General features: G+C 34.2%; 1 protein-coding gene across 5 annotated transcripts in view; it reads left to right on the top strand.

Moving 5' to 3' along the window:
* The first annotated feature begins 5549 nt into the window (after window positions 1-5549).
* The window catches only part of LOC139820699 (ATP-binding cassette sub-family G member 1), a 31641-nt gene continuing 22709 nt past the window's right edge, over window positions 5550-14481 (top strand). The window contains exons 1-2 of one of the 5 annotated variants that reach the window (XM_071791144.1): window positions 5550-5807; window positions 9070-9384. In XM_071791144.1, the coding sequence (XP_071647245.1) occupies window positions 9210-9384 (175 nt within the window). In that variant the 5' untranslated portion in view covers window positions 5550-5807; window positions 9070-9209. The remainder of the gene's footprint in view (window positions 5808-9069; window positions 9385-14481) is intronic. The other 4 variants (XM_071791142.1, XM_071791145.1, XM_071791146.1 and 1 more) reach the window with 4 other exon arrangements.

Below are 14481 nucleotides of genomic sequence, written 5' to 3'. Positions count from 1 at the left end.
CAAGTTTCGTCGGTAGAATGTCAGCAGAAATGTAACAGAATCTGTTGACAGAACATAATGGCATATTGACTATAGAAACTAGAAGTAAAATTTGCCATTTCGTAACCGCATTTAAATAATGTGTTACATTCAAATGTTTACGAAATGATAGATTCTGATCATGAGATTATCTCAGAGACATCTCCAAGATTATAAAAAGCCATGATAATTTTTTCTCAGATATATCTGATTCTGCATATATATCGGATATCTATATCTCATTTAAAAGCAGATATGTTATATACAACCCAAATAGCAAGAAGAAAAGAATTCTTTTTAAATTCTCGATTTATGAAATTAACTCTCTCTTTCCGTATTTATTCTCTGTTCTAAAATGATTCTTAAAAATTAAAAAAAAATTCATTTTTATGTCACCAATTCTGAGCTCTTCTTCAGATATAAAAGAAGTTCTTTTTATAAGAATTCGTAATAAATTTAAAATTATGCTTCGATACTATTCCAATATTTTGCATTTTGCTATCTCTATATTCTATGTGATATCTCGGAGGTATCGCGAAAAATATTAGACTCAAGTCTCACATGCTCGCCTTTTATCCTAGCGCGTAAGGATTTTTGTTTACGAGAAAGTACTGACGCATGTAGCCGCGTCGCGGCAGCGCATGTCACTAGCGCTCGCTCAAGTGAATTTCTAAATCCCCTCGTGTTGCTTTCGCGCCGCGGTCGTTACCTCCGGCACCGCCCGAGTGAAAATTTTTTAAGTTTTCTCGCGGCGTGTGGCTTTCGCCGGGACGAAAGCATGCAAATATTGCAGAGATGTCTTTTTCAAAGATATAATGTGATATCGAGTAATGATGTCCTGCAGATATTCTGTGAATATCTGAAAATAAAATATCTCAGATTTGACTTAAAATTGTAGGCATAAAGATATCTGGCTATATCTCAAATATATTTTGCTCTGTGGGTATTTTACAGATTTTACTTAAATTATGTGTAATAGAAATATTTAATTTTAGTAAATTTAATTATTTTGTATGTCAAAGTTTACGATTATTTGAAAATTTACGTTTAACTTTTTTTATGTGTTAAAATAACTTTAAAACGTGTTGATTTTTTAAAGTAATTGTGTTAAAAGAACTCAAAATAATATTTAATTTCTAAATGACATATATAAAGTGTTAAATTATTACGTTGACATAAATGTGACACATAAAAATGTTAAGAAAAAAATAACATAGCTGTATGTTAATTTTACATTGAAATAATAATCAAATCTTGGTGACACAAGAAAATTTTAACATATAGACCGCTATGTATACACACGATTTTTTACTGTGTACATTAGCGTCTTTAAGATTACTTTCGTGACTTTTAATCATATGTTAGTATCTAACAATAAAAACGTAGAATTTCCGTCGTTTACTTAATAATGCTCACTGTGTGTGTCATTAAAGGATGCAATGAAGATGTCGGAAACTATTATACCATTATGCAATCTTGAGCCAATTATTATTTTTTTAAGACGCGCGTGAATAATTGCCAAAAACCATTTCTTGAGTTGCCATTTAAAATATGCATATCTGCAAATTGCATATTTACAAATCTGCTCTTCTCTTTTTAGCTTAGAGTTCTTTTACGGGAAAGAAAACTAATGTGGCTAATAATTACTTAATTACTTGTTTATGTAATAACTGATATAAAATGACAGGAAAGATAGATTATAAGAAAATCTCTCTCACTTTTCTAAAATTAGCAACAAAAGAATACGTTGCAAATATGTAATGTATAACTTGCGAAAATTACACTTTTACAATTATTAAAAAACTTTGTGTTAAATTTAACACATTTCACAACGTCCATTCTAATTTTTATGTTAGTTTAACATAGAAGATAAATATGTAAATAAATAACACAAATAATATGTGAAAAATTAACACAAAATTGTAACACCCACGCTATCTAAAAGTTTATGTTAAATTAATATATTTATAATGTTAAATTTAATTAAAATGAAATGTTATTCTTACATTAAATATTATTCTTTTTTCTCTTTTTCTTGGAAACTCTTATATGTAGAATGAAAATGACATAACTTAAGGATGTTCTACCTATAATCTTAAAAACAGTGAGAAGTCGATAAAAATTTGTGAGATTGTTCTTTTAGTCTTCCTGATGTGCTGCAAAAAAATTGAAACGAATCCACTGAACGGTTGCTGAGTTATAGCGATTTTAACCTTTAGACCGCCGGAAAGCCTAAATATAGGCTCTACGTATGATCGGAACTTTGTATATGTTATATAAAGATATAAGCACAACAATTTGAGGACTTTCTAAGAGGATTAAAGCTCATCAAATGCCGGCGCTCTAAAGGTTAAGGATGTAATTGCAGGTATTTCAAATATATTCAGAAATGGCTGAAATTTCGAGATGTTTCTTTTAAATTAAATTAAAAATACTCTGTAAGTGCATGATTTACTAAACAATTTAAGAGTTATTTATAAGTTTAAAGTTGATGAAATTAACATTATCCCTTATGGAGAATCGACATTTTTGCGGTAAATATGAATAAAAACAGTGAGATATTTCTAAAACTTTTTTTATATAGGTATATGTAAAACATATATTATTGATATTGTATTTTAAGTTTCAAAACTTTTTGTTAATTTTTTTTTTTTTTTTAATTGTTTAAACAATACTAATTATTTAAATGACAAAACAAATACTCAAACTGTTAACGGTAATCCTTTCTAACATATAAAAAATTTTGACGAATGTAGAAACTGGGCTAACTAAGAACCAGCGCGGTAAATGATGCGCGAAAGTTTTATTTATATTTTTATTTTACATATTTTCCAATCTTGGACTGCGCGCCGACTAGATTTGTTAGACTTGAAACACAGCTCCGGTTGGAGTAGTAAAATCCGACACCTCCACGGAATGAAGGAAGTTCCGGGTTCGAACCCTGGCTGAGGTAATATTTTTCGCAATGATTTCTTTACAGTTATTTAGATGCATATAGCATAAAAAATTAAATCGAATCAATTTAATTAGGTGTAGAGGGAGGGAATTTTACTATTCCAACCCGGAGCTGTGTTGTGTGTGTTTCAAGTCTGACAAATCTAGTCGGCACCTAGTCAAAGATTGGAAAATATGTAAAATAAAAATATAAATAAAACTTTCGCGCATTATTTACCGCGCTGGTTCTTACAATAGTTAGCCCAGTTTCTACATTTGTGCGGATTTCCATTAAAACCTATACTTCGAAAATTGAAAAAATTTTGAGTTGTTTAACATATATGCAAAGTCTTCATTTTAATAATTTTTTATTGAAAGCTAACTTTTAGTAGGGATTGTATATGTAGAACATCCTTAAGTGTTTATTTTGACATTTAAAATATATTACCAAGAATTCGTGCATTTAAATATAAATTGTGTTATTTTAACTCTTATAGAAACCGTGAATATTAATGCAGAAAAGACAAAATAGTAACACAATAGCAATATATATGTTACATTAACACAAGTGTATGTTAACACAAAAGTTTAACACAAAAATTTCTACTAATAGAAATCCACTCAAATACAAAATATTTTTTACCGTGTATAGTACACTGTATACAATATATTTTTCTTTAATAGACATTATGCAAAATAGTAAAATATTTTATTTACAGGTGGTGTAAAAATAAAGTTCTTCAATTTGCATTGTTTCAAAGTAGGACTGTATTTTTAGTGATATAATCATTATTATTGTGTTTTGATATTTTGCAAATTAATCACAACTCAGATATTTAAATAATTAAAGAATGATTATTAAGTCGGTGACATCAATTAATGTAAAAGAACAGCGATAAGATTCGACTACACGGACACAGGCGCTGATAATTTTTTTATAAAACTCTACGGCATAATCGATAGCGATATACTTATATCGAGGCTAATTATGAGTTCGTAACCATCAACACCGCGTGTATCACTCTAGTATCACTTACTGGCATTAGTTAAAATAAATAACAAGAAGTATCGAGATTAATACATCGTATTGCGAACGCGCGCGTGGAGAGAGCATCAACTGAGAGCAACGCACATGTTATACCTTTACCGGAAAACGCTGTTATCGTTGTCCTAGATTATCATATGTTATGTTTAACACCAATTTGCCGTGGAGATTCGCGCCATAAAGATCGACTGTCAATTTCTCATTCAACGCGATGATCTGTCGCCGAATCTTCGCGATTTCTTAAAAAGATTTTATAACCCCGATCGATCGATCGATAGAGAGAAGTGCGCGGTGCTACTTAAACGTAAGTAGTTACTGATTACGTACGAATCAATCGTCATCACGCGAAAATTTCGATAATTGATTTGCGACGTACATTCTGAAGTGCGATCAACGCACGATCGGTTTGAGTTTATTATATGTGTGATACGATGACTAAATTAATCAGATAACTATAAATATACAAATCAGATAAACTCTAAATAGACGGAAGCGATGAATAAGCGTCACAGACATTTTTTTTACATGACTGATCTCCGCAAAAGGAGTAAATGAGATTCCTTCGGTATAATCATTGTAGAATTGTAAAAAGATAAACAAGGTAAGCAACTCTTTAACGAGCTTTTACGAGCTGACGTAAACGCTTGTTTATACATCAGTATTTAATAATTTTAAATACGTAATGTTGATGACGGTTACTGAAATTTTATTAATGAAAAGCGGACAAGTTATTTCGAATACTGAACCTCTATCGATAATGTATACGAAAATGTAAAACAGAGGACCAGGAGAGGGGAGGGGTCACCCTGAGGTGCTTAAAAATAATTTTATTCTCTCCGGAAAGTTCTCCGGTAAGAGACTGAAAACACGCAATTTTTTTAATTATCTCATTAAGATAGCGTACAGCAAAAAATTTCCTGCAAATAATATATATATATTATATATACTGCTATATGTGGTTATCGCTCGCAGATGATATAAATGTTATCAGCGAATAAACTTGTTTTTCATTCAATGGAACAATAAAGCCTATTCATTAAATTTCGGTAAAGTGTTAGTATGTAGGATGAACAAATAGCTCGAATAGATAATAAGGATGAGATATATCAATTTCCTTTCTTTCCCCTTCTCGTTTTTATCCATCAGCCATCGCACGATAAATACACACTATGCATGTAAATTCCCTTTGATTTTTTTTTATACAAATTAAAAATTAAAGCCGATTAGAGCCATTAGTGGGAACAGGCCACGCGACGCACCGCGAAAAATTGATCTCCGAAACAAACGACTCCAACAACCAGTTTAAATTTCGTAGAAGGCAAAAATTGGCGGGGACGCGACTACAAAAGAAATCGATATTCGCGCAATGGCGCCAAACCAACAGAACTCGGAAGAGTCGGAAGCCGCCGTTTCGTTTGCGCTAAAAGGCATCACGTTTGTTCCCGCCCATGGAACCCGGCCGATCGACGTCAAAAATGCTGCGACACCCGCGCCTCGTTCGCCTCATCCCGTATTTTGATCGCGCAAACTACGAAGCTGATCATCATCATGACACCCACCACAGTACCACACCGCGTGCGACGGTCTCTGCAGCGTAACGAGAAGCGCCCGTTGCGAGGCTCATGCCGTACATATACACCAACGGGAGAGATATAGCTCGTGCGGGAGCTAGCCAACGTTATTTCCGAGTCAGTCTACGGCCGTTGCTGGTTGCGGTACGCCGACGTTCTGCAACGTTCTGCCGCCACTGCGGTTCTTCCGTCACCCAGCAGTGTGATCGTGCAAATTGACGAACCGCGGGTTCGACAACGTGAGTTATTCGTGTATAACTTCGATAACTACCGTAATTTCCCAGCAATAGCGAAAAATCAGGGCAAAATTGAAGCATTATTCCAGCAAGACAACGGGACCGTTAAACGTTAAATCGATCATTCGCGATGCAGAATCATCGGCCCACTTCCGGAACGTTCTTATCTACGGACTTTATCATTCAGTTCCGCGATATATTTATTTTAAAATGCCTGAGCGGGCTAGTAATTTTCCAGTCGCGAATAATCCAAGTTCGGAGAGTTTGAGAAACTACATTTCGGACATTGCAAGTGAATAACTATTTTTTTTTTACTTCATATCAACTGAATTTGAATAGAATTTAAGAGCTAGTTGGGAAGACAAAGTTGAAATTTAATGCGCGAAAAGACAAAGGAATTTTTTAAAGAATTTGCAGGCGAAGGAAAGAGTGTAAAACTTGTGGAACCTTGCATCTTTTGCGCAACGGAAATGTTGATAAACAATTAAAAGATATTGTAAATAAAAAAAACAAGATAATGTGCGGTTGTGCATAGGATACGTTACGAAGATAACGAACTTTGTGCTGACTGCTGATTATCGTTTTCATTTCTTATTTTTCCTTCTTACCCACGCTCTTCTTACGTTTTACTTGCTTATCTTAATACTAATTGCACATGCAACTCGTGATGAATAAAGAAAATGTGTCAAAACGAGTGTGAAATTTAGTATTGTTAAAAGGAAAAGTGGTCCGGAATGGCGTTCGAATTTAACCCTAGCTCGTTACACTCCTGTCCAGTGGATCGCTGAACGTTTTTCGGTTTTCTAGTTTACACCAAATAATATAATTTTCTAGTTTCCTTACAATAAGTTCAGTTTAAATTCAAATCATTTTCTTGACCTGATATTATCACATAAACATTTTATTCAGAGCCTGTATTTCCAATTTCAAGCTACAATACAAGCTTAAAAATATTAATTAGAATGAAAATGACAATGCGACAAAGTCGAGCGGTCTCACAGACCGGAGTGTGAAGAATTAAGAACTCGAAAATGTAAGTTTGGCTGCTTATGGTTAAAAACGTAGAAAAAATCGTGAAGGAATTTGAAGCGCAGTTCCACGAAATATGCTGCCGCACGTCACACGTCGGAAACGCGTGCACCAACAATTCTAATCTTCACGACGCCGCGTGATTTTCGCGTGCACGTGCGTTACGCGGAAACAGACTTTCCTGAAACCGCACAATGCGCGGCGGTAAAACCGGAAGAGAGCACGGTCGTTGCAGCCGGCAGGGTTGCGGCCGCGACACGGGATCGGGAGGACGACGACGTCACGTCGTTGCCCTCGCCGGTCATAGCGGATCGTAAATAAATCAGGCCCTTTGATCGCGGTGCGTGACTAAACCTGACAGTGGAATAAACTCGGCGGAAGGCCGAGTTAGTCAACGCGGCTCGTAAAACACAGTCGTATATTGTACACTCGTCGAGGTAATTCTCGCATCCGGTGTAGGGCTGTTGCTCTTCGACAGCTTCGAAGCTTCGAAATTAACTTCGAACCTTCGAAGTTTAAGGTATCTTCGAAGCTTCGAAGCTTCGAAAAATATATTTGCGACAAGCGACATATAATTGCAACATTATAAATTTTATTCAGATTTTGTCATATAATTTTAAAAATTTTATATTTGTGTTTATTGTAGTACTATTACTATTATGTTAGATTAACCCTTAAATGCCACCCGGGGTCCAGCGGACCCCAGACCCTTTAGAATGAAATGTTTTCAAATGTTCTTGCCAAAAATGGAGCTCATGCTCCCATTGATGATAGTTGAGTGATTGACCTACCCGCGGTTGTACACTTATTGTTAGCAGTACTTAGTTTACTTATTTTTTTATACTATGTTGAAATTGAAATTTTAACAATATAAGCATTTTATTCTCTTTTCTAAGCCTTGAACAACATTGAAAATAATTTTCATAACTAAATATAAAAAAATCAATGAGTAAGGAGACATTTTTCATGCTGGGGTCTTTTAGACCCCATAACATGTGTCATTTACGAGATTCTTGAGAGGTGTGGCATTTAAGGGTTAATAATTATATATAATTTTGATTCTACGAAGCTTTGAAATTTCGATCTTCGGAGATTTTAATGCGCATGTCAAATCACCAGCCCTAATCCGGAGTGCGAAATGAAAACGGGACGGAAAAAACACGATCTCGTGAACACTTTTATAAATGTCCATTTCCACCAATGCAGATTAATTTTGGTTTAACTTGGAGTTTTATTTTTTTTTCTGGTTCTAAGAATTAAAAAAGAAGATAAAAAGTAAGTTAAACCGAGATTAGAGTCAATCTAGATTGTTAGAAGTGGATATATTAGACGCACAATTTCGTAATTGCGTCGTACACAACGTCATACGCGAGGCGACTACGTCACCGAATGTCGGCGTATACGTGTCCCATATAAATAAGTTGTACCGATTTTGTAAGGGATAGAAGGAATTAAGTTTTATGTCAGGAGTGTCTTCCAAGAGCCAATTATTCGACATCTCCTTGACCTTCATTTCTAAATCCAGCTAGACACATTATCGTCTCTGACGGGGACGCGAGGGCACGCGCGCATTCACGTATGTGTGTTTATTAGCCGTAATTCACCGACGGACGTCGCGGATGCTCGATCGAACATCGAACACTCACACGACTGAAGTTCAATGCGCCGCATAAGATTTCCGTAGTGGCGCATCGCGCATGCGTGTCATGTAAAGTTCTGGAACGACTGTCGTTCACCTTGGTTGTTTATTACGTGCGTTCTATAATACACGTGGCGATTTACACGTGGCGATTCACGTCTAAGGGCCACGCGTAATCGCCGTCGGAGATTTCAAAAGAAATGTAAAAAAAGATGAAAAAAAATAGAGAAGAAAAAAACGGTCTGTTTCCTTTATGAAAGAAGACTTCCAGGAACATTCTAAATTCTGTAAAACACGCATGCTGTCATAACTCGCGAATATGACGAAACGCAGAGCTCTGAACAATCCTTTTCATGTGTCAAAAGAAGAACATATTAAGATACCCAGACAGCACGCATGTCTAAAATCGAAATATAAGACTTGAAGATATTTTAAAGATGTCTTAAAGATGCTGTCCGGATATTTGCAAGTGTCATTTTTTTCTGCACAATGTAAAATTGGTAACCATACGCTTTCGAGCGCGCGAAACTTCATTGTCCTCTTTTCTTCTTCTTTGAATTTACGTTGACATTCATTTTTCTGTCCGTTTGCTTTCAGTTAAAATCATTTCTTTCCGCCCGCATCGTTTCCCCGTCGATGCCGAACGACTCGTTGTACCGCGAAAGAAAGTATCGCGTGATGACAGCTGTCAGCTGAAGATAAACCGATCTCGAGAACTCCGGTGTGGGAAAATCGTCATGGACCTTACTCCAGAAAACAACGTAAATGGAACCGGTAACGCCGTCCACGAAAGTGCGAAAGATGCCTTCAACAATAGCAACGGCACTACATGTATGTCGTATCTCTCCAAAATGGCTGCGGTGGATATTGAATTCAATGATGTGACATTTTCAGTCCCGAGCTCTCGGAAAGGTAATAAATCTTTTTTTCTTAAGGGGATGCTGGAGTGACGGCCGAACTTCCTCGATGTCGATAATGTCAACATTTCTAATTTTGTTTTCTCTATATCTGTCTTTGTCTAACGAAATGACATCTGTCCTTGTTCGATTGCTGCGCCATCTCTCGCTACACGCAATACTACTCCGCACGCATACATACATATGAGATTTTCAGATACATTTTTCTCTTATACTAAAGCTTCTAGGGTCATTTCTGAAAGCACAACATTGTTCTTTTGTGTAATTCCGATGGCGCTGTATGCTTATTTTATACGTACAAAGTCTAAATTTTTATGTGCAGCAAATGTTGTCACAAGTCGACCGCAGAAATCGATAACAAAACTATAATTTTTCTATTTTTTTTTCATTTTTGATGCGTACTCTCCGTTTTTGCGTACTTTAATTCTGTAAAAAAGTTTTTTCAATTCCGTAAAGCCAATTCAAAGTTTTGTGTGTTCAAAAAAATGTCAGTAATTACTGCCACTATGCAGCATCCCCTCAAGAGACATACGATATTAATATACAATTAATGATAAAATTCTCTAATTATTTAATTTTAGCCATTAAATGCGCAATTTTTTGTAGAATTCTGAGTATTTTTTAAATAAATAATGAGTACTTAAAGAATCCTAAAATATTAAAAAAAATTTCTTCTTTACTAGTTTGAATCCTTTGAACTCTTTTTGGACTATTTTTGTAATAATGTGAGAACAGATGTGCAAAGAGATGTACAAAGCCGCGCGTTTTCAGTTCAAACTTCATAAGAAAGAGTATAAAGAGTATCGAAAAGTCGCTAAATATGTATATGAAAAGCTGTGTATTTAATGGTTAAGTCAGAATAGTTTCGTTACGTGCGGAATAGTCAATAGCCAACGCGGTATAGTCTTCTTTTTTTTAGGAATCCAGTAATCAATCACGTTTCAAGATTAATACATGATTGGCATGATTAATGCTAAAGGTCTTACGTTATTTACTTTATAAGGCGGAATTTTTTTCGCATGCGCGAAATCTTTATAGCTTCATAACGCAATATACTCTTCTTTTTTGGAATTTGATAACCAATCACACTTTAAAAATATCGTAGACTAATATAATTAGTAGATAATTAATAGATAGATAATTTAAGATCTCAAATTATTTAATACTTGATAAGAATTGTTTCTTGTCTGCGGGATAAATAGTTTCGCGACGCGGCATAGTCTTTTTTCTGGGAATCCGGTAATCACCGATTATATTCCTACAATTACTGATAAAATAAAAAGTAAGTTTCAAGAGATAAATAACACATGACGATGCGTTATGCAATATAGGTAAAAGAAAATCGTTGCAAAGTATTGTTTTACGCAAAGCTATTTATTCTGTACCCTAAAGCAATCTCAGATTGCGATTTATATACCACTGACAATAATAATCGAAACATTCGATTACATTCATTATATCATTAGAACATTTATTTCTAATAAGAGTGTACTAATTATAGGAAACGCTGACGGTCATACTTCCCGGAGTGATATGCTTAATATTAATATAAACATTTTTATATATATCAAAACGGCAATCTATTCTAATTAAAGAATAGCATCTCGCAATTCATGCACTTTACAGCAACATTTCAGGCATGCAGTATTTGTTTTATACTTGCCAAATTGCTATTATCTCGCGTTGTATATTTTTTTGTAAATTGCAATTGCTTAAAACTATGTTTTGCAACTCGTATACGAATCATCGCGTCACAATTGTAATAATAAAATATCACTACTTATTAGGGGAGACCGGGGCTAAGCCGACACTATTTTTTCAAAGGCAATTTTTAATATTTAATTAAAATTTTTAGGCAAATTCAATGATATATATTTAAAGAGTGTTTCTTCAGGTACAAAATTGATTCAGGAAGTTTTGCTGTACGTCGCTTTGTTTTGCCGCCAGGAAAGAAAAAGTGACGCGAAGACAAATTTTCGAATTGAAAAATGACGGGGCGAACTCGACACCCCGCCGGGGCAAACTCAACACTTTGTTTGATCGACACAATTTGATCTGGAACTTATTTTTTTATTGTTTAAAAATAAAAATACATTGTTTATCAAATGAAAAGACATTGTGTATTAGAAACAAAAAGTCGGAATAAAGTAAACAATTATTTAAAATAATAAGAAAAAAAAAAGATTAAACTTTTAATTATCTTTTTCTGAACTGTCTGAAAAACAATTTATACACGTAAACTCGCGATCAGATGTGCGCACACATTCGTCATGAGCCATACGGTTGCATAAGATGCATTGTTTGTTATTAGAAGCTAATGAAATGTTTTCCGAACACACGCAACAGATGTTCCTTAAATTGTCATCGGAATCGGACGAAACAGTGACCTTTTTTGCGATAATGTCACTTTAGGTTAGTGTCGTCTTTGCCCCGGTGGCGTCGTGTCGACTTAGCCCCGAACGTCGTTTTTTACTTTTGTTACTCCAAAAATATATAAATTTTGAAAATATGCAAAAATTATTATCGGATTCGTATAAAGCATCGAATTTCCCATCAAAATCACTTAGCGGTAGATTCGCAAGAGTAAAGCTCGATGAAAGAGTAGACATTTTCGAGAGATCAGAAAAATTACTTTTCACTATCAAAAACACTTATGTCGCGTTAAAAATTACACTATAACTCAGAATGTTACCAAATTCCGTTGATAATACTGGCACATAAAGACGCATTTACAGTAGCAAAGGCAAGTTTCTACGATAGATTTAAATTGGCAAAAAGCCTAATGTCAAGTTCGCCCCGCTGTCGGCTTAGCCCCGGTCTCCCCTACTTTGTTTTTCATCAGGAAAAATGAACTAAATGTCATTGTTTTCGATAATATGATGATTGAAATGTATGAGAGATATGTAATCGGGAGATATTGCGTAGCAAGTATTACATGGTATCAAACTATATAATTACAGATAGCGGCCTGTCAATTAATTGATGAATGATTTGCCTGAACAAAGTACAGCGCAACTTTCAATTTGCAATGAAAAAGAATTTTCATGCTCTACATCGGCGAGCATGTCTAGTTTTAGCAATTTTTTCAAAATCAATATTGCAATAATAATAATTTCTTAATTATCAATTAAACATTGGCGAGAATATTAAAGAATAAATGTAATTTTCTGCAGAATATGAACTCAAACTTCTTTGCCGCAAGTTTAAATTATTTCAAAAAATAATCCTTCTGCAATGATGGACATATAAATAATTACCTGAAAATTCTTACTGTCCTGTTACTGTCTACGAATTAATGCTATGATAGATTAACGCGTTTCGATAATCCCTTTCGAATATTTAAAAATATAGAATTCTCGATCAATGTCATAACTGAAAAAGAAAAGCAAAAAACAAGTACGCACATTGAATTGCCACGTTAGCTTGATTATGATTTCAAAGGTCGCCAGAACAAAAGTCAAGTCAGTCGTTTCAATAAAGACGCCGGCAGGTGAACAAACGGCATCCTTGATAAAGTGAGATAGACAATCATAATTTACATTGTAAATGTATTTTAGGTCATGTATCGCATAAGGAACGCACATTGCTTGCGTCACGGCGATGCTTGATTTTTCTTAAACAAAACAATAAACTTCGTGTGTTACAAAAAGTATAATAAAGAGGTATAGGAGCATACACGTGTACATACAAAAAGATATAAAGTGTAAAGAAGTATAAATAAGAAGACGCACAGATGCGATGCAGATAAATCCCGTTTTTTCAACAATGTCGAAAAAAAGGAATGCGTAAGTTTTACAATCTGTTTTTAATGTTAGTTTTAGACTCTACACGTGGCGCTTTTACTATCGTATATTACTATAGAAGAACGCAATTTGATCTTTAATCGCATTTTTGTTCCAAACTCGTAAAAAATATTTTAGTTGTGAGTTATGCTAACAATAAATAGCCAAGTTAATTGCATTTTTTGTTACCATTCTTCTATAAGATTTTGTGCGATATCGTCATCCGATTACTTGTTTACAATCGGATTCGTGTCCTGATATAATCGCAGATCGTGTAAGTTTAGCTGCATTGGATATCATGAACTTAAAGATATGACAGTACCCCAATGGAGATATAACAGCTCGATTAGGTTAAAGTGGCGGTCTATCGAAATTCGATATTAATTTAATATTAATTCAGTATTAATTTAGTATTAAATTCATTTCTCTCAGATTTAGTATTCGATTTATTTCCCTCAGATTAATTGATAGAAATGACTGATTGAAGTTATTTTTAATTGTTTATATAGCGCGTACATTGTACAAAATTATCTCTAAGCATATCACTAACAAGACAAGAAATTAACTTTTCCGTTAGAATATTAAGTCGTTAAATCGCGTGCGATTTATCACAACTTGCGCAAGAAAAGGAATTGCAGCCTTGAGATACTTCCATTATGTTGTTATGCATCTAAACCGTTCGTTTTCTGACGATTACATCATATCATATTTCTAAAACTTAGTCAGTCAGAAGAAGATCAATTAAAACGAATCATCTCCTTGACCGTGTTATTTTCAAATCCGCGGTTGGATAACATTTTCAAACCAATCTAATCGAATTTAACCCACGCGGAGAAAAGTAATAGGAAAAATAATAAGATACTTATTTTTTTCTTAGATGTCTTTTCCTATATCACAATGTAGTCAGTTAAACCATCTGATATAAAATCTTCAATTCTCCCTCTTCATTTCGCTCAGCCATTTTACCGAATCTCATTATTTATAGATTGATTTTGTGCTTATATTCTTTTGGCTTCTGTTTACATTCGTTTATTTTTACGTTCACTATATAACGATCTGTCAATTTAAGTTTTTTCTTTTTTCTTTTTTTTTCTATCCACTTTCCGATTAAACTGTTTTTATTTTTTTTTTCCACAGCAGTTTTGCTGGCTTTGCTGGTCTTTTTTTTATATTTATAGATTTTCCATTTTTTTATGCTCTTGGTAATTATCCGGAATCAAGTCTCATACATATATAACTAAGTTGTATTAAAAAAAATATATATTTTTTTTCCAAGCAGCTACACGTCGAGTAGTTAATTATGCAGACTT

The sequence above is a fragment of the Temnothorax longispinosus genome, chromosome 10 (assembly GCF_030848805.1).
Source record: "Temnothorax longispinosus isolate EJ_2023e chromosome 10, Tlon_JGU_v1, whole genome shotgun sequence".
In the NCBI taxonomy this organism is placed as follows: Eukaryota; Metazoa; Arthropoda; class Insecta; order Hymenoptera; family Formicidae; genus Temnothorax; species Temnothorax longispinosus.
The sequence above is the reverse complement of the archived record's forward strand: the minus strand, read 5'-3'. Positions and strand labels throughout refer to the sequence as shown.